Below are 27,459 nucleotides of genomic sequence, written 5' to 3'. Positions count from 1 at the left end.
CAGAGACGACCCTGCCAACTATAGACCAATCAGTTTGATTGATGTGTTACAGAAGGTGGTTGGCAGGGTAATCATATCTAGGGTCGGCACCTGGATGGAAGAAATGCATGTGTTGTCTCATCTCCAAGCTGGGTTCCGACAAAAGGTGGGCACGATGGACCAGGTCTTCCGCTTTTCCGCGATCTACTGGAAGTCGGTTACTATCAACAAAGGTAGCTCATACTTGGCTTTCATAGATCTTAGGATGGCTTTTGACCTGGTACCACGTGAGAGACTGTGGGAGGTTTTGGAGAATATGGGGTTTCCTGGTCCCCTCTTGAGTTTAATCGTGCACCTCCATGAGGGGAATTATGCCAGGATCAGGTGGGGCACCCAAGGGGAACTAACTGAAAAGATCCCCGTGAAGAGGGGTGTACGCCAGGGATGTGTCATGGCTCCTACGCTGTTCTCTCTTTTTGTGAATGGAGTGGTGGATTACTTAAGAGAAGAATCAGCTGATGCTCCATCCCTGGCAGGTGTTAAAATCCCCACACTCCTCTTCGCCGACGACACTATTTTAATTTCTAAGTCGCCGTCTGGCTTACAAAAGCTTTTGAACCGATTTAGTGCATTTTGCTCTGATAGAGGTCTCACTATCAACACTCTAAAAACTAAGCTCATGGTTCTAGCACCTTCACCCAGATTTAGAAATAATCTTTTACTTAATGGAGAGCCCTTGGAGCTGGTAGACTCTTATGACTATTTGGGCATTAGGGTCAATAGTCGCATGAGCTGGAAGGATCACTTGGCTAAAATGATGTTAAATTATAAAAGAACTTCTGGGGCGGTTATGAGTGAATATCGTAAATCTAAAAGCAAGCCCCTTTCACCGCTCCTAACTATTTACGAAGGCCAAGTTCTCCCGTCCGCTCTATATGGCTCAGAATTATGGGGGTTTGAAAATACTGCAGAGCTGGACAGAGCTGAAAACAAGTTTTTGAGAGATGCAGTAGCCCTCCCAGTCTCCACTCCCCTATTCCCTTTAAGGGCTGATATGGGCAGGCGCCCCCTTAAGGATTTAGTGCGCTTACGCCCGTTACTCTTCTGGGTTCGTCTGCGCAGGACAAGGGAGCTCCAGGATTACGCTGCTGCCCTAGATGAATTAATCCAGCTAAATACCAATAATAGGATTAAGTGGCTGAGCAACTTGAAGCGGTTGGTGGTGCTCTTGGGTTTGAGCGACTCATGGGCAAACCAATCACCTCCGCCCAAGATGGTAATTAAAAAGCTCTACTGGAACCTAGTACAGCAGGAGACACTTTCTAGTAGTTCTGTGGGCTCACTTACTGAGCGCTTCTTGTCCTTTAAGTGGTCAAGGAGCTTTGAACCTTTTTTGGATTACATTGAGCAGCCTTTAGATAGATCTCTTTACTTGAAGGTTAGGCTTGGGATCCTCCCAGTAAACGATTATATCTCGGGGTGGAAAAAGAATGTCGGCAAAATGAGATCATGCCCAGGCTGTGCAGCCCCTACAGAGTCAGTGGCACACTTCTTTTTTGCTTGCCCAGCTTACAGGGTTGCTAGGAGGATCTGGTTAAAGCCGTTATGTAAGAATTTGGGCGTTAGATGCCACGTATCGGCCTTGCGGATACTTAGCACGGATACCTCTTCGATTGCCATGGTCTGTGGAGTCGCAAAATTTTTGGGCAATGCTTGGCGATCCCGCATGAGGCGCTGTAAAACCCATTCTGACCCACTTATTAGTCAAGAGTAGTTGGCTAGGATTTTCATCATGTTGATATGTGACTGTGCTTACCCTTAAGTGGTCTAGTGCTTAATTGTGTTTTATTAACCGTCTGTTTGGAAATTTTACATTGTATTGTGTTGTTAATTGCTCTTTTATGATGAATTTTCATCGAATAAAGAATATTTGATATTTGAAAAAGACAGACAATCCATTTCAGTGAAATCATGAAGGCGCACAAGTGTGTGACGGCACATGGCTACTGATCGGAGACCTCATTTCAATCTACTATAAAAAAAAGGGAAAGGTAGGGAAGCAATCAGGTGCTTGGTGCAGGGTTGGCGGAGTAGCTGCAATTAAAAAAGTATTTATAGTGAAAACAAACATTCTCATACAGTTTCTGGTCTGCAGTACAGAAGGCTAGAAATAGGGACACCGGACACAGGTGCAAGTATTGTGTATTCTTACAAGAGGTTGGTATATAACGCCAACCTTATTTCATATTTCAAACAAAGGCATTATTAAGATAGGAAGGATATCCTGTGTACTCACCAGCAAGGCTATTCAAGATCTTCCTCTCCTCTGAATCTCGCTGATCGATAGGAACAAACTCTTCCTCCTCTTTAATACACAGTGAAGCTTGAGAAGTTCCCAGCATCCATTCTGTTCCTGGAAGACCATCCACATGTTACGGAAGGTTTAAATTCACATCTACTTTACAGCTCAAGAATGTGTCTTTATCTTGTCCACCAACAAAAAGTAGAAAACAAAACAGGAAGCATGCCTCAAGGGCTAAACAAATTAAAAGTGGTTTTAACAGGTGCCAGAGAACCTAGAAAACTTAGAGTGGCCCCAAAAGAACGCTTTTTGCTGCAGGAGGGTGGGGGGGCTTTTAAGGCTTTGCAGCTTGAGCAGATTAACTGTTCTCTTCATAAGCAGGGGAGAAGACACTGCAGCTAGAAATAAAAGGTACTGGAGAAGACTGTGCAACTAAGAGGGCAGTTGAAATACGGTTCCTTGCAGGGTGAGTGGCTACGCACAATCAGTGGAGACCAGCTCTGGGGAAAGATAGGTGTCTCTAGATTTGGATGCTTTAGAGAAGTATTATTGAACAGTTGAGTGGGAATATTGTCATCTCTGTACAGCTAGAGTTCAAGAAATGTTGCCCAGTAGAGAAATTTAAGAAAAGACAGCATTGTAGTATGTCATCTAATTTACTGAAAAACAAATTAAGGAACAAACGTAGATCAGAGGTTTCATGCTGATAGATTTGTGAAATCAGGAGAAGGCTCTCTGCATCAATAGTCATGGCCTAAGCAGAAGGCTCAGTACAACTGTAGTAAACAAACCCCAAGCAAACCTATGAGAAGTAAAAAGGAGGAAAATCTAAAGAAGGCAACTGATCGACCACCCTACCAGTCTCTTCTTTGGAGGTATGTTAATCTTTACAATTTTACTCCAAATCATGTTCATTTTACCCGTGGAGGGGCTTTTGCAGCTCTCGCCTATTTCTGAGCCTTCAGCATCAATGGAGCAGACTTCGGATTCTGGATCCATCCTCGACAGAATGTCAGGACTGACCAGTGGCAATTCTGGAAAAGATAACAAAAATGGCTTTTTTTAACCATTTGCTTACAGCTGGCCCTGGAGGCCCATATGCCCTACCATATGCCCCATCCACAGTGCATTCCCAAAATGCGTCCCGGTTTAAAATGAATAAATCAGCAACCACAGCAACTAGATGTTGGATTCTACAAGATGGAATAGGGCAACAAAAGCCTTCAATGTGATGATCAAATATAGGTTTGCATATGCTCAAGAAAGACCCAATTAACACAGTACTGCCTTTAGTTCATAGCTAACACTCAAACACCCTCAAGTTTATCCTGTGACAGGCACTTGGAGAAATCTAACTCCGCAATACCAAACCTAATCAGAAAACAGCAATATTTTATTTAGTCTTCTTTGAGTCCTCCCCAGTTTGTTTCCTGTTTTTGCCTCAGTATGTCGTTCTTGGGAACTCAGGCTTGAATACAACCGAGAGAAAACTCAGTTGTTAGGAACCTATTCTATTCAATATTTTTAAAGCATTATCAATTTATGAGTTTTAAGGCTCATACAAATGCAGTTTTGCCATAGGACATTTCATCTGTTCGATATGCAGTGTCTTAGGAAGGTGGAGACTGTGATCCAAATGAGATTCAGTTCAGAGACTGAAAAATTCAAGAAGGCAAAAGTCAGATCAACCAATGTTCCACTCAGTTCATGTGATGGATTTCCCAACTGACAATCAAGAAAACTGTCAATCTAAGGACACTGAACTGGAACCCTGCACTACTTTCATTGAGAATTCATCACTAGAACAAAATATGATTTGCTTCTCCACCTTGTTAATAACTAGGATAGCAGTTTTCGAGCCACTCAGTGAGATATTGGCAGTTTTACACGTACCATGCCGAACCAGTTAGAATCTTCTAACTTAGGACTTGCATTGATAAATCTTGCAGATCGGCTAAGGTTGATCTTCACTTGTTTTAAAAAATAACCAAGGCAGAGAAACAGTCATAGATAAACATGTTGTCTATAAAAGACAAAAATCACAGAAAGAAAAAAGGAAGGTGAGTAAAATATATGAAAGGTGCTACAAGAAAGAATTCAAAATAAAGATACTGCCTCAGTCAGCAAAATAGTAGCAGGTGCAAATCAGTCTTCGGTTCCATAGGTATTGATATTAGTAAGCATTCCACCACTACTTGGCAGGGTTTTTATTTCTGTTACTTTTAAAGCCAACTAAGACTCTTAGTGCTCATTTAGAAGAAAATATTGACGATCCCCCTCTAATCTCACAATAATGTAGCGAGTCAAATTGAGTTCTAACAGAGTACACTTTAGATATTGTTCTTACGCTTGATGGGAAATGTTGTTACTACTAGGATACACAATGGAAGAAAGACTGCTTCCTGGACTAGGGTAGCTAGCCCTGATATTCAAGAGACGAGGCTCACCCAAAACGGAGTCACCAATGTGGTGCACAAAGTGCTGGGTGGTTTGGGCACTCCTTTGAGCAGGGGGTGCGACTGAAATGGTGAGACCACACAGTTATAATTCACCTGAACAATGTTACTGCATGTGACATAAGAGTTGCACTCACAAGTGCAGATAGTTCCATTTTATTCAATTAAGGTGTCTATTCCGATCCTGGAAAAACCGGGTACTAATCGTCGGACGGAGCGTTTTCTCCGTCCGACCCGTACCCGGGAAAAACACCTTACAAACCCACAAGTACGATTCGTACAGAAACACCATTTCCGTACGAATCGTAAAAAACACCGACCGGCAAAAAAAACCATACAAATCGGATCCGGGACACCGCGGACGTGACGTCCGGACGGAGTCAGGCAGCGTTTCATGAACCAGCAAGTACGATCCGTGCCCACGTCATTCCGCACGGATTATATTTTACGGCAGCCAAAAACTGCCGGGAAATCAGGACGACGCGCAGAAGGAGCACCTGAACACATCGGACAGCCATGGACCCCAACCTACGTGTCATCCCGGCCCTCATAGCAGTCCACCTGGTGTACAGGAACCGACGCAGACGCCGCAGAAGGTCAGAACAACACCCAGGGGCAAAGGGGGGGACAGGGGCAGGAAACATAACCCCCACCCAAGTTAAAAATCATACATGCCCTGTACATACCTGACCCCCAGGGCATGGTCACTTCGGGGGGCAGGGGCGTCTCCACCAAGGCCTGCGTCCGCCACAACGGAATTCGACATGGACGCGAACCGGCAACACAACAATTGTGGTATGCACCGTACCCACGCCTTAAGAGCGTGGGTACGGGTCGTACCACGCCCACCCCTACGTCACCCCAACAATGGCGGTACGGCCCGTACCCACGTCCCAAAGGCATGGGTACGGGTCGTACCACGCCCACCCCTACGTCACCCCAACAATGGCGGTACGGCCCGTACCCATGCCTGTGGGACGTGGGTACGGGCCGTACCGCCATTGTTGGGGTGCCGTAGGGGTACGGCCCGTACCCACGCCTTAAGAGCGTGGGTACGGGTCGTACCACGCCAGTGGACAGACACATAGGGGTGTGTGGCCATCAGCCCCAGCAGTGCCCAGACATATGAGGGGTGGGTGCAGAGTCCTCCCAGCAGTGCCCTGACATAGGAGGGGTGGGTGCAGAGTCCTCCCAGCAGTGCCCAGACACAGGAGGGGTGGGTGCAGAGTCCTCCCAGCAGTGCTCAGACATAGGAGGGGTGGGTGCCTATCACTCCCAGCAGTGCCCAGACACAGGAGGGGTGGGTGCATTGTCCTCCCAGCAGTGCCCAGACACAGGAGGGGTGGGTGCAGAGTCCTCCCAGCAGTGCCCAGACATAGGAGGGGTGGGTGCCTCTCACTCCCAGAAGTGCCCAGACACAGGAGGGGTGGGTGCAGAGTCCTCCCAGCAGTGCCCAGACACAGGAGGGGTGGGTGCAGAGTCCTCCCAGCAGTGCCCAGACATAGGAGGGGTGGGTGCAGAGTCCTCCCAGCAGTGCCCAGACATAGGAGGGGTGGGTGCAGAGTCCTCCCAGCAGTGCCCAGACACAGGAGGGGTGGGTGCAGAGTCCTCCCAGCAGTGCCCAGACATAGGAGGGGTGGGTGCCTATCACTCCCAGCAGTGCCCAGACACAGGAGGGGTGGGTGCTGAGTCCTCCCAGCAGTGGACAGAGACATGGTGGTGTGTACACCATCCTACAAGTAGCAAAACTCCATGGGTGCATGAAGGCATACACAAAGTGCGACTATATTGAGAGTGGCATGCCAACACATCACTGACAGCAGTGTCCTACTCCCATGAGGGTGGATGTCCATCCCCCACTGAATGACACACCACATGTGGGTGTGATGACAAATGACACATGCTTACCCACCCCTGGCGCTGGCAGCACAATACACACACTGAGAGCATGCAACAAGACTGTATATTCATGTGCCACCCTACTAAACTAAGAGACCCAAAGGGAACATACACTGTCACGCACATTCCAGGACTGATAGGAATGTACAGGTGCTGGGGCAGCCAACAAGTTGGTGCCTCCCATGGAAGGAAAAGGGTGGAGTACACACAGATACAATGCCCACAATTGTCAGACAGGTGCCCAAAGACCCTGCAGAACACGTAACACATGTGTGCGAGGCTGGGAGTACACACATGCATAGTGCGGAAAAGGGAACACGTCCACATGAAGTCATGTCAATATACTCCATACACAAGTACAGTGACCACCAAGGATGCCACAAATGATGCAGGTGGAGACATTGCTAAGCATGCATGGCCAAAGTTGAAGGGATCCGTCACACACCCAGGAAATATAGACAGAGCTCAGCACAACAATTGGGAAACACCCTGCAGGGAAGATGTCAGGGTCCACAGAGGAAGGAACACACCTTGGGACAATGTCACCATACAGTAAGAGCTTACATGACCAAAGATTATTTGCAGATACCTTGTGATGGCACACAGATACCAGGGTCCACCCCATGAGCAGCACACTACAACATTTCCCAGACACCGAACACATTATCACCACCCCAAATCATGGAGCAGCACCACCAATAGCAAGACCAGAAAAGCATTCATGTGCAAATGAAAACCAAAATGCTTTATTCAGCATAAAAAATTATATCAAAAGAAATGTCCACTATATACAGGGCCCATAGGCCAGGCCATGTGCAAAGTCCTGGTGGGGGACACTTTGGGACGCGTCTCCCCAAGCTTGCCTGCACAGTGCACTCTTCCATATCATCCACAGAAGGGGGGGCATCATGTGGGGGGGAAGGACCAGGCACCGCAGGGACAGGAGGGGCAAGGGTAGGTGTTGTGGGTGCAGGGACGGACGACTCCACCACAGGGGGTGGGGCAGCGCCAAAGGTGGTGGTTAGCAGGGCGCTGCACACGGTTGCAAGCTCTTCCAGCGTCTCCCCTGCACCCGAATGAACCACAGGCCCCAAGGAGGGGGGGGGGGGGGGGGGTCGGAGGGATGGGTTGCAGCGCTACTGGGGGAGGATGTGGACAGGGGGGGGGGGGACTCAACTACCCTGGCCGGGCACTGCCTCCACCGCTTGCGGGGTGGTGCCACACTGGGGCTGAGGGACACACTGGCAGTCAATGACTCTTTGTCCGACTGTTGGGCAGGAGAGCTAAGGGGAGTGGTTTTGGAGGAAGTGGGTCGTGAGGACTGCGGACTCCCACTGTGGCTGCGTGTCTGCCGTTTGCCCCCCGACCCAGTGGGTTTGCCTACTTACCCGTGTGTGCGCGTGACAGGAGGTGTGCACTTGCCCTTCCCTGGTGGTGTGCTGCCTGTGTCTGGTGGGGTGCGTGCATGGGGACGTCTGGGTGTGCTTGGGACAGGCATGGGAGTGGGAAGTGTGGATGGTGCAGGGGTAGGGGGGGGACGAAGCACTGCAGGAGACCCACTGCTGCAGTCAGTGACGAGTCTATGGACCTCAGCAAACTCCATTGGTCAGACATCGCTGCTGACATGCCCTCCATGTACGACACCATCTGTGTCAGCAGTCTGGTGTGGCCATGGAGGACATTAAGCTGCGATGTCTGACCAACCTGCAACTGCCGCAGAATGTCCACAGACTCGGCATTGACGGCAGCAGGGGAGACAGGGGCAGGGGGTGCGGTGCCTGGCAGGAAGGAGACATGTTGGCGCCTAGCACGAACGGAAGGGACCCGAGCAAGTGGGAGGCCGGTGATGGGAATGGAGGGGGCGGCGAGAGATGGAGTGCTGCTTTCAGCTCTGGGAGCAGCCTCCGCCCCCTCTTTGAGCTCAGCCTCGGACCCGTCAGCTTCATAGTCGGTGGTGGGACTGGACAGGTCCTCCGCCTCACTCCCCTCGGCCTCCGTGCCACTCGCTGCGCCAGACTCGCCAGCACTGGTGGCACCGGTGCTGGATCCCTCCTCAAGGTCCGTGCCAGTGTCTCCCTCGGTTTCCCCGACGATGCTGTGGGCAAGGTGAAGAGACAGGAATAATCAGACACCTGTATACATATGACACATGATTCAAAACTACATAGGTCACAGTGCATAGCATGAAAAACAACATGAGTAACATCTACAATACTACGCACATATGTAGGCCCTGCACCACACAGTTGGTTGACCCACCATGCCACTGGGAAACAATGGAGAGCATGACACAACAGCAAATAACTTGATATCAAATTAGACAGAGGAGCCAGTCTCTGGGGACAGTCGAGCACAGCATCTGGACCACACACCGTTGCCAAAAAAGGGATGAGCAGGAACCATGTCTCCTAACTTTTGGCACATGCTGCTTAGCAAATACATTAAACCATGCCCAAAATGACTGGGTCACAGCATGTTGAGTGTATGTTCAGACAATCATCACACACAGGCCAGACCAGGCAAGGAGACATAAGGTTTGGACATGTAGGCCTTTCCTGCACAAACCCCCCCCCCCACACCTGAGACAATGTGATTGAGACAGAGGAAGTACTTACACCTCCTACTCGGGGATTACAAACATGCCCTTCAATAAATCCTGAGTGTACACAAAGTACCCCTTGTGCGCCTGTCCACACATATAATTGACAAACAACCATCATCAGATAGTTGTACCAAGACACACAGGCACTGGCCACTGTGAGTATGCACAAGCCAAATTGGGTCACCCTGTACAGTGGACACATGTAGCACACTTTACGTAATTACAAAGTAGGCCAGGGTACAATGCCACAGAGCCCAACCTATGCTGAAGACACAAAGAATGTCCACATTGTTGGATGACACACATGATACCTAGGAAAAGGTGCCCCAAGGGACTGTAGTGGCCACACTCCTCCATGGTCCTGTATGGATATGACTGCCACTGAAGCAACCGTCCCTGCACTATGCATATCTCACACTGATGCACATCATGTCTGAGGGCACAACATTGGTCATGCATGCTGTAAGGCAGTACACTTTTAAGACACACTCCTACAGTGCCAACTAACATGGACCCCACAATGACTGAACTGGCCAGGGCACAGGCAAGCTCACAACACATGTAACACGCCACCCCCACACATGATGTTGCAAGCATTGGGCACTTGGATTAACTGCCAGCTTAGATAACCTTGTGCAAGAGTGACTACCCACTGACCCGGGAACACATGTCAAGGAGGGGAAGGGAGGAAGAACAGCACGGGTTGACTTTGTGGAACAGGATATGCACTGCACATATAAACCCTGGCAGTGTATCCATGCGACTGCGCACTTCCAAAAGCTGGTGACACACAACAAACACACATGTACCTACCCCCTTTCCTGCTGCTGCTTCTCCAGTAAGCGCCTATCCAAGTCAGGGAAGACCACCGCCAGCACACGCTTCATTATGTGGGTCAGGCGCCGGCGCCCACGGTTCTTCTTCCCTTCTGGTGAGTCCCCCAGCAGGACCCGGGCGATCCTCCTGGTCCAGCACCGGATATCCTGCCAGCGTTTCCTCACCTGGGCCAGGCGCCGCTTCCGACCCTCCACCGACCTCACGGCCCGGACGGCCTCCTGCCAGATCTCCCACTTGGCATAGGCGCCTACCTGTGAGGATGACAAAGTGAGACAACATCAATACACCTGCTACATGTCACAGAGACACACATTTTAACAATTTTGCTGGTGTGAACAGGGCATAGTATGCAGCCAACTCATTGCACCTTTGTCATAGGGCCATTATCCTCTGGGGAAGGCAAAATGCACTACGTGGCATTGAAAGTACACCGGTGGAATGAGGGGTGCGACACAATCAATGATCATGGCTCACACTGTGCATCACAAGCTACACCAGGATCATGTACAGCACCTCACAGCAGTCACATGCCCCCGGCCACTGACGAAACCTCAGCAGAGTACACAGACACACACAGGCACAGGACAATCACCTGCCAATGGCAACTGCGGGTACAAACCTCACTCTGCACATGGTCCACTAGACTGGGGGGTGTCACAGGTGTTGGGCTAGCCCAGCACGTCAGACACACAGCACTGCTCCCTGCTCACATCAGATGGGTAGGGTATATGCATCCCTCATGCATCTGGGCTGCAACACTCCACATAGACACTCACCCACATGACAGGGGACTTACACACACACCAATGTCCAGGGGACGAACACATCATTTTGACACTCTCACCACAGGTACACTCAACTCACACACATCTGTGGGTACAGTCACCTGTCACACTGGGGGGAACACAGAATCACATCAGGGCTGTAGAAACAACATTCCCAAGAGGATTAGCCAGGCTGAATGTGGCATGCACCATGCAGTGATTGTCACAGTAAGCACTATGCAAGTGAGGAGTGCAGACATGCACTACAGCATGCTCTGCATGGGAAACATGAGGCATTCCCCCCCCCCTGGGACCCACTCTAAACAACATTGCATGTCTGTCACACCTGGACACAATGCCAGAAGTGACAGTCACATAAAAGGGGCACAGTCTAAGCTAGTGGAGTCAGCACTCACCTGCTCCCCTGGTCTCCCATACAGGCTGGGGTACTGTGGGAGGATGACATCCAGCAATGCCACATTCTCCTCCAGGGTGAATGGCTGGGCCCTCTCCACAGACCTGGACATGGTGCCAGAGGAATCACAAGCAGCAGCAGTGGTGTGGAATGAAAGGTTGTGCAGGCAAGTGCTCTCTCATGGGGCCTGGCTGCCTTATATTTGCCTTGCTGGCCTGTTTCATTTACAGGAGTACAGAGTGATTGGTCAATCTCATTTGCATCCTACGTTTCCTCCAATCCCTTTAAACCTACCCCAGTGAGGGGATTTGCATGGTTTAAAAATTGAGCACGATGTCAAGTCAACAACCACTTTGCAACATAGTATATTGTCTCCAACCGACTCTTGCTGGCCACCTGATGAAAATATTTGAACTTGAAACTCGGTCTCCATGACAACCAGCATGCATTTAGGCCCTTATAATTGTCCCTCATGTGTCCCATATGTAATTTCACTATACACACACACAGGTACGGTGCGTTCCACGCCCCTAGGGCACCACTACTCCAGTGATACAGTCCGTACACGCATGTGTAGGGTCCGTATCACTATGGTTGTGTTGTCGTAGGCATACGCCATAGGGATATGGACCGTACACGCGTGTGTAGGGTCTGTATCCCTATGGCGTACGCCTACAGCAACACAACTATAGTGATACGGACCCTACACACGCTTGTGTAGGGTCCGTATCCCTATGGCGTACGCCTACGGCAACACAACCATAGTGATAAGGACCCTACACACGCGTGTACGGACCGTATCCCTATGACGTACGCCTACGGCAACACAACCATAGTGATACGGACCCTACACACGCGTGTACGGACCGTATCCCTATGGCGTACGCCTACGGCAACACAACCATAGTGATATGGACCCTACACACGCGTGTACGGTCCGTACACGGTGGCTTACACGTATGGCTACACTACCATAGTGATACGGACCGTATCACGGTGGCGTACACGTACGGCTACACTGCCATAGTCACACGGACCCTACACACGCCCTCAGAGCGTGTGTACGGTGCGTTTCACACCTTACACTGGTGACAGGCGGCACACACAAAGGAATTGAGCTGTCATACTTGGCCAAGGCTGGACATCAAGTCATTGTCAGTGCAGTCCTACATGTCTCGGGCCTAGGTGTGTCAGGCTGTGATGTGGCACAAATCTCCTCATGTTTGAACCCAATAGATGCGTGATGAGCTGTGTACACATGTCATGTGTGATGGTGCACTATGTGCCACACATTCCCCTTCACACCTTTTCCATGTGTGCATGTAGTACAGACTTGTTGAGCAATGCGTCACTGGCATGGCACAGTCGCCAACACCCGCAACTGTCCCCTGATGCCAGGTACACAAATAATTACACCTGACATGTGACTACCGGCGTTGCACGATGTGAGTATGTCATGTGTGTGTCATGTGTTCCCATAAGCTTGCTGTTGGTGTTCCGTCAAATGCATCTGCAGTTGCTGCATCCACCATGTGCATGTGTGTGGATGGGCATGGCACACTATTATGCACACCAGGACACATGTGGAATCAGACGTAACGTGTGTACGTAGGCATCGAACATGGACTTGCGAGACAAGGACATATCTGCGTAGTATCAATGTATGTGTGATCAGTCTTGACATGTACCCCTTCATGGCAAGGTGCGTGGTCTGTCCTTTTTTCAGGGACATGTGACCTGTGCCTCTAGTGTTCCGCAACCTGTCTGTATGATAAACATCCTTCTTCTGCACACATGTGGATGTCTGTCACTCCTGTAATGCGTCTGCCTGTTCACTTACACTGGCCCACAGCTAGTTTCATGCCATGTCATGTTGAGCTTGTGAATCCACGTTTGTAGCTGGCTCTTGGTAGGAGTGTCACCTGCCTGGCATACGTGTCCAGGATATATTGCACAGACCTGACTCTGCATGTAGCATATGTGTATTGGCTGTTTAACATGTGCTCAGTACATTGACATTGTTGTTGTACTGTACTCACTCTTCGTTGTCCCTTCCAAATTACTGCAGGGCTCCGCCTCTCCCCCGACCAATGCCAGACTTGGCTGCCCTGAGGGAACGGGACTGTATACGCCACTACCGCTTCACCCAACGGTTGATTGTGAACTTGACAGCAAGGCTAGCACCACACCTCCAACCGCTACACAGGTATCCTACTGCACTGACACCCATGATGAAGGTTATGGCAGCCCTACATTTCTTTGCCACGGGTACGTTTCAGGATACCATAGCTCATGTTGGTGGCATGTCCCAGACCATGTTCAGCCGTGTCCTGCATGATTTTTTAGAGGCCATGTTGGTTCACCTGGATGAGTTTATTCATTTCCCAACTCCTGAGCAGTTGACAGGTGTCAAGGGTGACTTCTATGCCCTGGGAGGGATGCCCCATGTCATTGGGTCTATTGATGGGACACATGTGGCTTTGGTACCACCACAGGCACAGGAGGTAGCCTTTCGCAACCGTAAACACTACCACTCCATCAATGCCCTTGTGGTGTGTCTTGCTAACATGGTGATTTCCCATGTCTGTGCTCGTTTTCCAGGATCAGCACAGGATGCCTACATCATGAGGCGTAGCAGGGTGCCTGAAATGATGCTGCAGCTGCGCAACGAACAAGCATGTCTTGTTGGTGGGTATACTCTGTTACTCCTGTATTTAGCGTCATCTTTCTGTCTTACTGCTTCTCCTGACCCACTTCTGTCCATGATGTTTCCATGTAGGGGACTCTGGCTATCCCAACATGCCATGGCTGATCACGCCTCTCCGCAACCCCAGAACGGCTGGCGATCACCGGTACAACAACGCCCATTGGCAGACCAGGCGAGTGATAGAGAAGACCTTTGGCCTCCTGAAGAGCCGATTCCGGTGCCTCCACAAGACCGGCGGCGCACTCCCACATGCACCGGTGAAGGTCTGCAAAATCTTCCTCGTGTGCTGCATGCTGCACAACATGGCAGTGGAGAAAGCTGTGCCACTCATCCTGGATCCGGATGAGCAGGAACATCCACCCGTGGAGGATGAGGGGCTTGGTGACGAGGCAAGTGATGTTGAGGAGGAGGAGGAAGATGACATCTGGAGTCGGCTCATACGCAACTTCTTGCTTAGTGGTGAGTTGCAGTGTCTGCACGCATTGAGCCTTGTGTGGCATGTGTTGAAATGTGTGGGTCCATCTGCATGTATGGCAAGTGAGTCAGAGGTGTGTTTGGATGTGTCACTCGAGTGATGGTGTAATAAAATAATATCTTTCCTGAGACACTATTTTCACCTAGCATGTTGACAACCTTATACGTGTCGAGTACATGCCCATGCATGCGGATGTGCTTCTTTTGGCTCACTTCTTGTGTGTCTCTCATCCCCAGGTATTTGCGCATGCTGTCTGCTGGTGGCATTGTTGTGATCCTGCTATTCCTCATGAATACAGCAACGTGTGCTGAATCAGCGTAACATGCACGGACATGTCGAAAATTCTCCGTAGGGTAAGGGATGCAGCACGCCTTTTTGGGTGTGCTATTTGTTTGGAATGTGGGTGCACTGCTCCTGTTCATGTTTGGTTACTTTGCATACATGTAGAATCACCATGGGGCACATGACATGGAGCTGTATTCACCTGAATTGATAGTCACACTTGGTGACAGTCATCTGTAATGTGATTGTGGATTGGGATGAAGGCATCAATGTGTGTAACACAGCCCTCGGAAACATACGGGATGCACCGGGTTGACATAGTGTGGGACATCCCCATTAGAGGCTCAATGGTGAATAGCAGCCACTCCGTGAGTAGCACGGGGTGTTTGCCTCAAACCCATCACTTGTGTGCCAGTTCTATGGATTTCCTGCATCTGTGGTGCAAAGGGGGGGTGCCAGTGTAGGTTCCACATGTTCATCCACATGACCTGTGCATCTGTTAATATAGATGCATTTGGTGCACTTTGGTACAAAAGTGCAGAGAAGCTATCTGGGCCTGGGGATTTAAGTATTTTTTAGCGAACTATGATCAAGTTGACCTCCTCAATACGAATAGGATGGCCAAGATCAGTGGCTTGGTCTGCTGATAATTTTGGAGTATGGGCACCTTGCAGGTATGTGATAGGTGCGTTTGCAGAGAGTTGTTGAGTCGTGTAAAGGTCTTTGTAAAAATCTCAGAAAGTCTCAACCTGCCTGTGAAAGTCAAACACTGTCTAAAACCCTCTCTTCTGACGTAATACCAGTAATCTATTAGCTAAAAGACGTGCACACCGGTCAGCCCCAATATAATAAATATGGTGAAGACAGAGCTCTGTTTACTAGGCTTGGTCTAGATCAATGCCCACCAGTTGGGTACGGGTAGCTTCGAGCTGTCGCCATATCTAGAGTGTGCCCCTTCACTTATGGTTACGCTCCAGTTCTATAACCTGTTGGGACAGGTGTTCCTGTAGGGTCTTGCGTGGCTTATTTTCTGCAGCAGAGATTGCTATTAGCTCTCCCCTAACAACAGCCTTCAGAGTTTTGCACAAAGTAATAATAGCAGTATCGGCGGTACATTCATACAGGACTCGGTACTCATATAGGTCGATGAACTATCATCTACCTAGTGTGGTATGCTTCATCAGTGAATTCCATATCTTGCAGTGGGAAGCATTCAAGAGATACTACTGTACACTAGTGTTACAGTCTTATAGTTGTGGGTTCCCTAGTTTGGGAGATTATGTCCCTTATGTCAACATTTATATTCTCCCTTTGCTAAACTGTCAAACCCATATTAAAATTGTGTGTGTGTAATCTAAAAATGTTTTACTGGTGTGCCCTTAACACAGGATTAGGAACAGGAGGGATGAGAAATGGACCCTGCTTCTCTTTTTCATCAACAGGCTTTGGTGCTCGGATATTGCCCCTGTGGGGCCATGCCTCTTCCCCTGGAGTATAGGTATCTCACATCAAATCTTGTTAAACAGTCCCTGATTCATGTGGGAAGGTAGATTGCATAGGCTTTAAGACCGCAAACCATGAGCCTAACACTAACGGCATCTCCTGCTCTGCTACCAGCACCAATAGGGTAGCGGTGGTGAGGCTGTGACAGTCGAGCTCCATAATTCTCCGCTGCCCCATCTGTGTTACATCCGGTCTGGAAAAGCAGCAACATGGAGGCTGAAGAGAACAGCTGTAGCTAACCTGGAATTCCTGCCCTGTTGCAAGTGTTGCTGACTGCCCCCCTCCCCTTTTTTAGGTTGAGCATTCATGACCTCTTGCATATACTTTCGTATATACTTATATGTGTATGTACTTTGTGGGCTCTGGAGATAAGCCCTAGGACTTATCTGCTTCCGCATAGGGACTTATTTCTGTTCTACTGCCTCTATTTAACGGTCTTGATAGAAAACGACCAGTAGAGGTCAGTAAAATACCAGAATTGCTTTCTGCTGAGGAACTTTCTCTTTCTAATTTTTCTGGCAACTGCCTCTATTCAACTTTCTTGATAGAAAACGGCCAGCAGAGGTCAGCAAAACACCAGAATCACTTTACATACTCTAAATTCCAGCCCATAGAAATTGTCTTCCACGAGCACCCGTAGACAATATTTTTTTCAAATCTTGTATTTTCAGTGATATTACCACTAAGGCCCTGATTTCATATTAAAAACAGAGCTTTGGACTATTCCATTTCCCTCTGAAAGGCAATATGTCTCTCCATGTGTTCCCATACCTGGCTTGTCATGCAGTTTGGTGCTTACATACATTCCATGTTAAAGAACAGTAGATGTTTTAGAACCCAGGATAATGTGCTGTATGGCTAAATACATATAAGGTCCCAAAGGCGAGACCGATTGCATTACAAATGCTTGTTTTATATAGCTGAGGTACAAACGTTTACTTTAGGAAAGTGTATTTTGGATTGTTTCAATTTAGCACCTTAGATAAGATCACTGCACTGATTGGCCTTTATTAGACTAGTGAATCACACGCTTTCTGCAGTTACAATTTTTTAATTTTTTTTAATGACTGAAGAGGCAAGTCATGTCACTTGTTTCTCCAGTTTAGGAGCTAATTTTTATAAACTGAGCAACATTATGGTCAATGAAACCACAGATGACAGATTTTCGTACAGGGTGCATTCCAAACTGAATTATTTCAAGGTGGTCCGCAATGTGATGATCACAGAAGAAGATGCAGAGTGAAGAAAAGTAATTGCCTATGGCCATGGTGTTTAGTCCAGCCTGGATGTCTTAACTGTTTCATGTTTAGTCATTGTGCATTAAAAATTCGAGATGGATATTGTTAAAAATTGGAGTACTGATTGACTGGGGTGTGATCCCTGGTCAAGCAGCAACCACAGTCCTAGTCAGGATAAGTCTTAAGCAAACCTGTGCTCGCACTCTAGTAGTTTGACACAGAGCAGTCAGGCTTAACTTAGGGGCAATGTGTGAAGTATTTGTGTAACACTTTAAACAGTGAAAACACTACACAAAAAGATCCCATACTAGGTCAGAAAAAGAGATCTGAATTTAATAAATAAAGGTAAACCAAAACAACAAAAATCCAATCGTAGAACCGGAGATATGGAATTTTTAAGTTTATAGTGGAAATAGCACCAAAAAGCACAGTGCTATTGGGGACATCTGGTCGCGCTGGACCGTGACAAAGTCACAAGTTCAGCCCGACCGTGATGGAAGGCGTGCAGTTTGGCCTCCTGAACAGATTACCTTAAATCCTGGTTGCGGAGCGTTGCGGGAATCCATGTCCAAGATGCGTCGCGCAGTTGGATTGACAAGACACGAGCAGGTGGGGTTTCCAGCCCTGGAACCTGGCGCTGATGGCTGCTTGCTAAGTTTGGGGTGGCACCCCCAGCTAATGCGGTGGTGACAACTAGAGGTGGCCCGATGGGCGCACTCACCCAGACAAAGATTGCGAGTGTGGCTTGCCGGTGCACCACGATCCCTGCATGCTAATAGGCCACAGAGAAGAGTTGAGAGCCGTGCATGCAGTTAACTGCTCACATAAGGGGCTGCTGAAATTGGACAACGGGTTCATTCCGATGTGGGAGGGCGCCCTTCCCCAGTATTCATCCAAAGCTTCTTCGCTTGGGTGGGGAGGTGGGAGTGGAGAGTTATAGCAGCAACTGCCTCGATGACAGGAGGCCTAAGGAGATCATCGCAGTGGCAATACCCCCTGGGAGCCTGAAGGAGACCCTCTGAGGGAAAGGGACGGCACAGAACCAGCGACCAGTGAGGTCCTGGCTTGGCAGTTCGGGCTGGACTGTTCCCATGAGGCACAGGGTCAAGAATGATTTACATATGGCTGGGTTCAAACTGGAATGGCATGGTGAGCAAAAAACGATCGCTTTAGGCCCAGATCTCTGTACGGGGGTGAATGTATCACATTGTTCTGCATTCTGTCCATCAACTGTTATTTTTGCATTTGTCACCCCGAGTGGGACGGGTATGCCCAGACGTGGGTCCCGTGCTCTCCATGCCACTGTAATCAAGCTATCCTGGCTGAAGAGGGGTGAAACCCCTAAACCGGTCCTAGGGTGCTCGTTTCCAGTCCAGTGAGGACCTGGCTTGGCAGTTCGGGCTGGACTGTTCCCATGAGGCACAGGGTCAAGACTGATTTGCATATGGATGGGTTCAAACTGGAATGGCATGGTGAGCAAAAAAACAATGGATTTAGGCCCAGATCTCTTTACTGGGGTGAATGTATGACATTGTTCTGCATTCTGTCCATCATTGTTTTTGCATTAGCAATGGTGGTCTGGCTAAACATCGCACTCAGGGCTTTGTGTGGGACCCAGACAGCACTAGTAATACCTAGCTCGATTCTCGTACATGTTGTCCATGTGCTTTGACCCGGACCAGCAATGGCAGGTGCTAGTGCTAAAGAGCAGAAAGGATGCTCAATTAAGGATCTCCTAGGGGGTGCCTGACAGGCCACAAAGTCCCTGCCACCGCCATCTGGTGATGTACCACTTCATGGCGATATGGAGTGGAACATGGACTCTCCAGCCACCCGTGATGATATTCAAACGATGATGGCGGCCTTTACGAAGGAAATTAGCCTCCTGAGACAGAACTGTTTTAACTCGATGAGCGATATGGGTTATGTTGTGCAAAGACTAGATATTCAGGTCGATCTGCTGGAGGTGGCGACGGCAGAGGGCGCACATGAAAGAGTTATGATTGACATGAGGGTGGCTGAACTGATGCAGTAATGTCAATCGTTAACAGATAAAGTGGAGGATGGACAAAATCGGCCCAGGAGAAATAATTTTGGGATTAGGGGAATTTCAGAAAGGATACCGGACTCTAAACCGAAGAGTTATGTCCAAGACCTCTTTGCCTCATTGTTGGAAACCCATTATAATCAGCAATCGAGCTGAATCACCCTTTAGGGTGTTCAGCGCTTTCCAGTCAAAGCATAAGCTCACACCACACCGCACCAAGTTCCATTATTTTCAGCAAAAGCTAGAGATCATACCGAGGGAGCCAATTATCTTCTGGGGGTACACCCTAATGCTATCTCATCGGTCGGCACGGTCCTTGAGGGTGATTTTGTAGCAGTCGGAGATGGAGGTAGTGATGTCCTGGCCAGAGCTGGGACTAGTCCAGGTTTCCGTGAGGAAGTAGATGTCGAGTGAGGCAGCTTTGAGGAGGAGCCAGATTTCTAGATTTCTGTGGCGTGTTTGTGGAGGGAGCGCGTGCTGAGGAGGATGCAGCTGAGCCGGTCGGGTGAGCTGTTGGTTGGCTGGGCAGTGAGAGAAGCTGGCATGTGGAGCTGAGAGAGGGCGTCGCTGCAGTTTCGGCAGGAGAAAGTTCCTTAGGTGCCCTTCTGTGACACGAGGTGGCAGGCAGCGTGGCATCCTGTGTTGAGGATGAGTAGGGTCCGTGCTGCTGGGCGCAGTCCAGGTTCAGGCGGGCACAGATGGGCTTGCCTTAGGCACGCGTGCAGCGGGCACCATTATGTAGTGTGCGAGGGGGGCTGGACAGCTGGGAGGTGGGAAGCGTAGGGGGCGGGAAAGAGTAACTGGAAGGGGGTGGAGCTGCTGGGGATCGCAGCAGCAAGAGCGGCAAAGCAAATGAAAGTGCAAAAAGGGACAGGCAAAGAGCATTAAAAAAGGCAAAAAACTGAAAAAAGGTAAAAAGAGGCAGAAAAAGCAGAAAACAAGAGACATAAGGGCAGCCCAGCAGCAGTAACATTCTACCATTAGACCACCAGGGATGAGATGCAGGCGGGAGCCTGCCGGTGGAGGAGGTCCTCAAACTCTTGACTAGAGGGTCAGCAGTTGAAAACTTTGATTCAGAATAACAATCGATACTGCTGGTTCTGAGAGAAAGAGGTTGCCTGGGATTTTATCAAGGCCCAGTACTTTGTCCTTTTGTAATGAGGTAAGGGCTGTCCCGGTTTCCTCAAAACTAAAGACAGTCAGGTCTGCGTCCTGCAACTATCTACTTGTATCAATGTCTCCATTGTCTCCATCCCAGTATCCCATCCCAGTATCCGCTAGCTTCTCAAATAGTGAGCTAAAACGGGTTACCCAAGCCTGTGGCTGAATGTAATAATCTTCTTCTTTGATTTGACTCTTCGTCTCTTTCGCTAATTATGTGCCAAAACGGCTTACTGTCCTTAGATTTTGCCACCATAGGTAGGTCTCTCCAAAGCCCCTCTTCCCATTTCCTTTTGGCCTGGTTTTGGAGCGCTTTATATATTTTTTGGGGTTTTTTTTGCCACAGTGCTCCTACCGCCAGTTTTAATGGCCTCTATCAGTTCTTCCCTTGTCACCCTACAGCGCTCATCAAACCATTCTACTTTGTTACATATCATCGAGCACTTGCCCTCTTTGTGGAAAACGTTTAAGTTTCCCAAGTACTCTCCTGAATACCTCTAAAGTTAATAGTGTTGTGTCTTCATACTTATTAAAGTAATGTAGCGACTGCAAAATAACAGGGTACATCTGTGCTAGGATCTATTCGTTCCTCTCGATCGAGGGCCACTTAACTCTTCTTCTATTGTTACTAAGTACAATTCGGTTTGATAACCTTCCCTCATGATGGGCCTGGCAGGAGAAGGTCAAAGGATCCAATTCTTATATCTGGAGGAAGAAAGACTTTATTTGGTTAGTCCTAACCATAAAGTACATGACTCGAATAAAATGATTCATTAAAACACAGTATACATTTATAAAATCACAGTTATTAAATCACAAAATTTGTTAAAACAATTCAGCTTAACACAAAATAGCAGCATATGACTCGTGATAATATTTAGTTTGAGGTTACTCTACCAAACTCATGAGTCAATTGCACATTCTAAAATGCCTACCCATAGGACAGTTCCTAAGGTCCTGGGACTCTCCACCCTCCTTTGAAAGTGCAGTGAGAGTTTAAGAGGGTAAACCGACTTTCTGGTACTCCAAAAACGTAGTGCAGCTCCGCAGATCCTAGGTTTTCTTCAGTGCCCACGACCGGTCTGTCCTTGTTTTAAAATAACCTGTACATTACATGCAGGTCAATTTTCACAAACTAGTTCCTTAAAGGGAGAAATGGCTATAAATCCCTAACTGATTTCTTTATCAACGCTTCAGAGTTGTTTGTTACCCGGATTTGAAAATGTTACTCCTTGGTTTGACAAAGGAATCGAGGCACCACCCAACCAGCAGATTAGTGCTTGCCTGTGAGTGCGGATATTCAGTTTAAAAAAAATTGGTTTGAGCAATATCTTCCTTTGGACCATAACTGTAGGGCACGTACACAAGATGACATATGGACTTCAGTTTGTAACTGTATAAACGACAATTTGAGGGTGGCGGCCTGGCCTTCCATGTCGATAGCAAGTATTTGGAAGGAAAGTGCCAAAAAAGATAACGCATGAAACTTCGTTTTAAATCAAGGAGGAAATGTATCGCGACGCATGCATATGGCCTGAGGTTATAGTAAGAATTTATCACTGCCTAAGCATGCCGCTGCCTTGCAAAAGTATTTTTATCATGCAAACAAGACAACTTTTTTGATGATAAGTTGGTTGTCCAGCAAAAAGCTTTTTGTTCCATCCTGCTTTCCCATGCTTCCTGTATGTCTAATTGTGCTAATCCTTCCCCTAGGTAATCTACCCATGAGTTTACTTGTTTTTTCCCCAATCTGCGTCTCGATCTCAAGCCAGTATAAGTTGTTCAGGGATCCGCTCTCTGAGGTACCAAGTCTCGAGCACAGTTTCACGAAGGTGTTCATGCTTTGAACTGTCTAATTTGTAAGGCCAAATTCCAGAGGTACCTGAGATGGAGAGGTTGTTTTCGGCAGGTTAAACACCACTTGATAGGTATTTGTTTGTAATTGGTTTAGAACATCTATCTCCTTACCACACAAAATTTTCAGACCATATGTCAATGAAGGTATGAATTGTGCTGCCATTACAGCCAAGAGATGGCTGTGGTAAGGGCAACTCCGCTTCCTTTTCAATAGTTTAAAAGCAAAAATTAAAGACTGCGCTTTAGCTTGAACTGCTGCAATGTGTTGGTTGGAAGACATTTGGCACCCCAGATTAAAGCCCAAATACTTATATGGGCGAGCTGACTCCTCCTACTCTCCTTTGCTGTACCACTTGTAAGACTTATAATTGGTATCCACTAGGATAACCATGACTTTGGTTTTGCGCAAATTCAGTTCTAGCCCTTGTTGTTCAATGTAATGTACTAGGGCATTGATAGATCTTTGCAAGCCAACCGGTGTTTGACTCTAAACGACAATGTCGTCTGCATACTGCAAACATACAATTTTCTCGTTTGCCAAAATTGGTGGATGGCTGTCTACTTGTGTCATGTGGCTATTTAGATCGGCTAGATATAAATTGGACAAACTCGGGGTTAAGACACACCCCTATTTCAAACCGATCTTGATGGTGATTTTTGAGGTGACTGCTGCCATCTCCAATTCTAATATGAGGGCATTCTTATTGCTGTCAAACCTTTCGGTTACCCTCATATCAATCAGATGGTGCCAAAGTAGCATAGCCAATAAAAAAAATATTCTGTAATGGTTCTACAATTATCCCTTTGGAAGATGTGTCTAGTGGGTTTGTCAGAAATTGCACGCCCACAATACGTTTGAAGGCTGTACTAGGAATGCTACTTTTATGGTTTTGACATATTCAATGTGGCTCAGTTTAGGAATCCAAAGCAAACACAAAGAGATAATAGGCGGAGTGCTAAAACATTTCAAACACTCACCCCCAGTCACAGATCTGGGTTGAAGCCATCATCGTTCTTTAGCTCATTTCGCCACCTCAGTTCAGACCGAGCAATATGCAAACCAGTCTTGACCCTGTGCCTCATGGGAACAGTCCAGCCCGAACTGCCTAACCAGGTCTTCCCTGAACCAGAAACAAGCATCCTGGGACCGGTTTCGGGTAACACCCCTCTTCAGCCAGGCTAGCGTGAATCCAGTGGCAAAGTGAGCAAGGCACCCACGTCTGGGCATACCCTGCCAACATAGGGCGAACAAATCAAACACAAAGAGATAATGGACGGAGTGCTGAAACTTTTCAAACACTCGCTCCCAGTCACAGATCTGGGTTGAAGCCATCATAGTTCTTTAGCTCACTTCGCCACCTCAGTTCAGAACCAGCTATATGCAAATCAGTCTTGACCCTGTGCCTCATGAAAACTTGGGCTTGTTTCCAGTCCAGGGAGGACCTAGCCTGGCAGTTCGGGCTGGACTGTTCCCATTGGGCGCAGGGCCAAGACTGATTTGAGCAAAAACACAATGGATTTAGGCACAGATCTCTGTACTGGGGTGAATGTATGACATTGTTCTGCATTCTGTCCATCAATTGTTCTTTTTGCTTCAGTTTAGGAATCCCCCTTTCCACATCTTCCTCCTCAGTGAGATTTGACATTACCTCTAAGGGTTCATAGGTAGTGTTCAGGTGCCATGCGATTAACAATTAGCTATTGAACTCGACCCATTCCATAAAATCATCAAGGACTATAAAAGTGGGAGAAACCAGATTCTATGATGTCAATCTATTGTAAATGTTTACCAGGAGAATAGACCAGTCCCCCTTGGTAATTTTAAATCTCAGAGCCAATAAATCTTTGGATCTAATGTTCAGTTGTTTAATAGAACAACTTAGTTGTGTTTTGGCCCAAATGATGAGACCGCCTGCTGTGTGGCCTGATTGTGAGGGAGATGATTCAATACTAAAATTCAAGACGTCCTCCCTCAGTGGACCAGGTCTCCTGAAGGAGACGTATATCAAAATGATCAATGAAATTCCCCCATTCCTCGAGATTAAGTTTGAACTTCAGGCCTGCTTTAATCCAAGACAATATCTTCACATTTTTAATGGTCACTGGGGTTTTTTGCAGCATGGGAGCTAGGGACTGCCCCCCTCATCAATATATTTACTAAGATTAGTCTACAGTTCCACCCCTTCTGATTCACATATATAGGACATACATCCACCATGCTAGACTTTTCGAATCAGGGAAGACCACCCCCACCCTGTCATGCCCTACTGCCTCCCCACTGGAATTCTGCTTTGTGGAACTTCCTTGGGCATTTTCGGCTTGGCTGCACATAAGCCTATTGCTCCTAATGTTATGCTTATCCCTCCCTGGTAGAAGATTAAACTTGAACTGCATCTTGGATCCAGTGGGGGGTAAGGTACATTGGTTCAAGTTCACTAGACTGACTCCAAGGTCTACATTGGCTAGTTCAAGGGTGATATAACCCAATTCATCATCATAGTGGCGTTGTTTCACTGCGGCAATATCAGATGTAATAATTGAACGCCACTGTCTCACATGCCTAATTCAATGGGTGACTTTATTGGTTACCAACTCACTATTTTCCGTAGTCCCTGGTCGAATTTTAGATATATATTTACCATGTATGGATTATGTCGCTTACCCTTGAAGCATCTGTTCTTGGCATGTAGTGCTGAAGATTCACATGCTTTGCATACTCCTGCCATCTAATGTTGGGTCCGGATGTGTGAAAGCTGTTTTTCTTCGAAGAAGTATTTCGAGTCACGAGGTAAGGGGACTCCTCCTCTTGGTGATAATGCACCTAGGCAACAACTCCACAGTTAAAGATTGTTTTCCCGCAGGCGTGTAAGAATGGACTGTAAGTTAAGTATAAGTGAAGAGATGTCCATGCATGTGAAAGTATAGATAAGAACTGCAACGACCATAGGTGTCCGGGGAGGCGGGTGGGAGCAGGATCAGCCTTAGAACTGTTGGCGCCAATCACCGCTGCCCCGCCCCTCCCCGCCCCCATGACCACCTCCTCAAATTCCCTCACGACCACAGGTAAAAGTGCCCATTATCTCTCCATAGCTCCTCTCTCACATTCATTTTATTTGTTTTAAAACATTGGTAAAGGCTGGCTTTACTAATAATACGGTATATTTAACAAACAAACCATTTTCAGCAACATTAGGAGTAGATGATGAAAGACTAGGGGGGAAAAACAGAACATCCTAACCTATTTTATGCAGTTTGCATGCAGCTCTTTGAGGACAGTTTGTAACAGTCACTGTTCTATATTAGGGTTGTATCATATGAACTGCAGTAACAAAAGAATCACTTTGACAGAAGCAGTAATCCACTCAGCTATTCACATAAAATACAGATCTGTAATCTGCACTGTGCATGTTCTTTGCAGCAGGCATGTTAACTGTCTGAGCAACTTTATGGGGAGTCAAAACTGCAACTAGACAGATATCTCTCTCTAGAAGGAACATAAATCACAAGAGTTATCTTGACATTTTTAATGTGGTCTGAAAACTGAACTCACAAGGAACTCTGCTGCAGGTGTTTTTAAATCGTAGGTTATTGCTAAGCACAGCACCCCCAATAGAGGTGGCTAAACAGTGGGCATAGCAGTTGTTTGAAAAAGTGTATGTAGCACCCCCTGTCTTACATTAGCTTGTGAGCATGCTAGAACATCAAGACAATAGTGCTAAGTGAAAGTGTGTTGTAAACCATGTAGCTGCTTTACAAATGTCAGCTATAGGGATGTTTCCCAAGAAATCCACAGATGCCCTATTTTGCAAGTAGAGTGTGCTCTAGGGGTACAGACAATGTTTGTTTAGCTATGACATAGCATGTCTGAATACATTTAATGATCCATCTAGAACTACCCGATTTAGAAATGGGCTTTCCTTTATGAGTGGGTGTAAAAGCAACAAAGAGTTGTTTAGTTCTGCAAAAGTCTTTGCTTCTGTGAATATAATACATTAAGCGATTGGTTAAGGTAGAAAGAAGACGCTTTCTTTGGAAGGACTTTTGTAATTGGTATGGAGAGTCACCCTATCCCTATGAAGTTTGAAAAAAGGTCCTCTTAAAGTTAGTGCCTGAAGCTCACCGACAAGCCTTAGTGAAGTGATGGCAATTAAGAAAGCTACCTTCTAAGATAGAAATTGGAGGGAGCAATTGTGTAATGGTTCAATGGGTGGACCGACTGATGCAGGAGCAGGAGGGACTCGGGTTGGAATTACTCTTTTATGGTCTTCCATGAAAGCCTTAATAACTGGCACTTTGAAGAAGTATAAGTGATGCCTTTTTTGTAGACAGGCAGCCACTGCTGAAAGATGTAAACATATGGAAGTATAGACAAAGCCAGAGCCCCCTGAATGCAGAAGGTAACAAATAATGTTTTGTTACAGAAGCATTTAATGCGTCAATATTTTGGTTACGGCTGTAAAAAACAAATCTTTTCCACTTGGCTGCATAACAAGCTCTAGTGGTAGGTTTACACACTTCCTTAAGAATAATCATACGTTCTATGACTTCAGGAGCCAAATCGCAAGGTTTAGCTCCTTTGGGTTTGAATGACTAATTTCGCGATTGTTCGGAGAGTGAAGATCTGGGTTAAGGTGAAGCTTCTCGTGTGGAACTACGGGGAGTTTGAGTAGTGTGGTGAACCAAGGCTGATGAGCCCAAGTGGCAACTGCAAGAATGAGGTTGAGAGACGTTTGCCTGAGCCTCCAAATCAGAAACAGAATTAGAGGGAGCGGCAGAAAAGGGCAAACATCCTGAACAAGGACTCCTGAACAATGAGTTCCGGAGTCACGAAAGCCGAGCAACGACTTGCCCGAACAACGACTCAGCCTTAACCACGCATGTGCGTGGTTAAAGCTGAGTGATTTGAAGTAAGACCCCGACATAAAACATGGTCTC

The 27,459-nt window shown here is 47.5% G+C and overlaps 1 protein-coding gene across 1 annotated transcript in view; it reads right to left on the bottom strand.

Moving 5' to 3' along the window:
- LOC146798270 (uncharacterized) overlaps window positions 1–27,459 on the bottom strand; it is a 673,832-nt gene that overhangs the window by 437,482 nt on the left and 208,891 nt on the right. Inside the window, exons 5-6 of the mRNA XM_085625555.1 lie at window positions 3,202–3,315; window positions 2,276–2,392 (exon numbers count right to left, since the gene is read on the bottom strand). Coding sequence (XP_085481681.1) covers window positions 2,276–2,392; window positions 3,202–3,315 — 231 coding nt within the window. The remainder of the gene's footprint in view (window positions 1–2,275; window positions 2,393–3,201; window positions 3,316–27,459) is intronic.

The sequence above is a fragment of the Triturus cristatus genome, chromosome 9 (genome assembly GCF_964204655.1).
Source record: "Triturus cristatus chromosome 9, aTriCri1.1, whole genome shotgun sequence".
Taxonomy (NCBI): Eukaryota; Metazoa; Chordata; class Amphibia; order Caudata; family Salamandridae; genus Triturus; species Triturus cristatus.
Note: the sequence above shows the minus strand (reverse complement) of the source record. Positions and strands in the feature narration are given on the sequence as shown.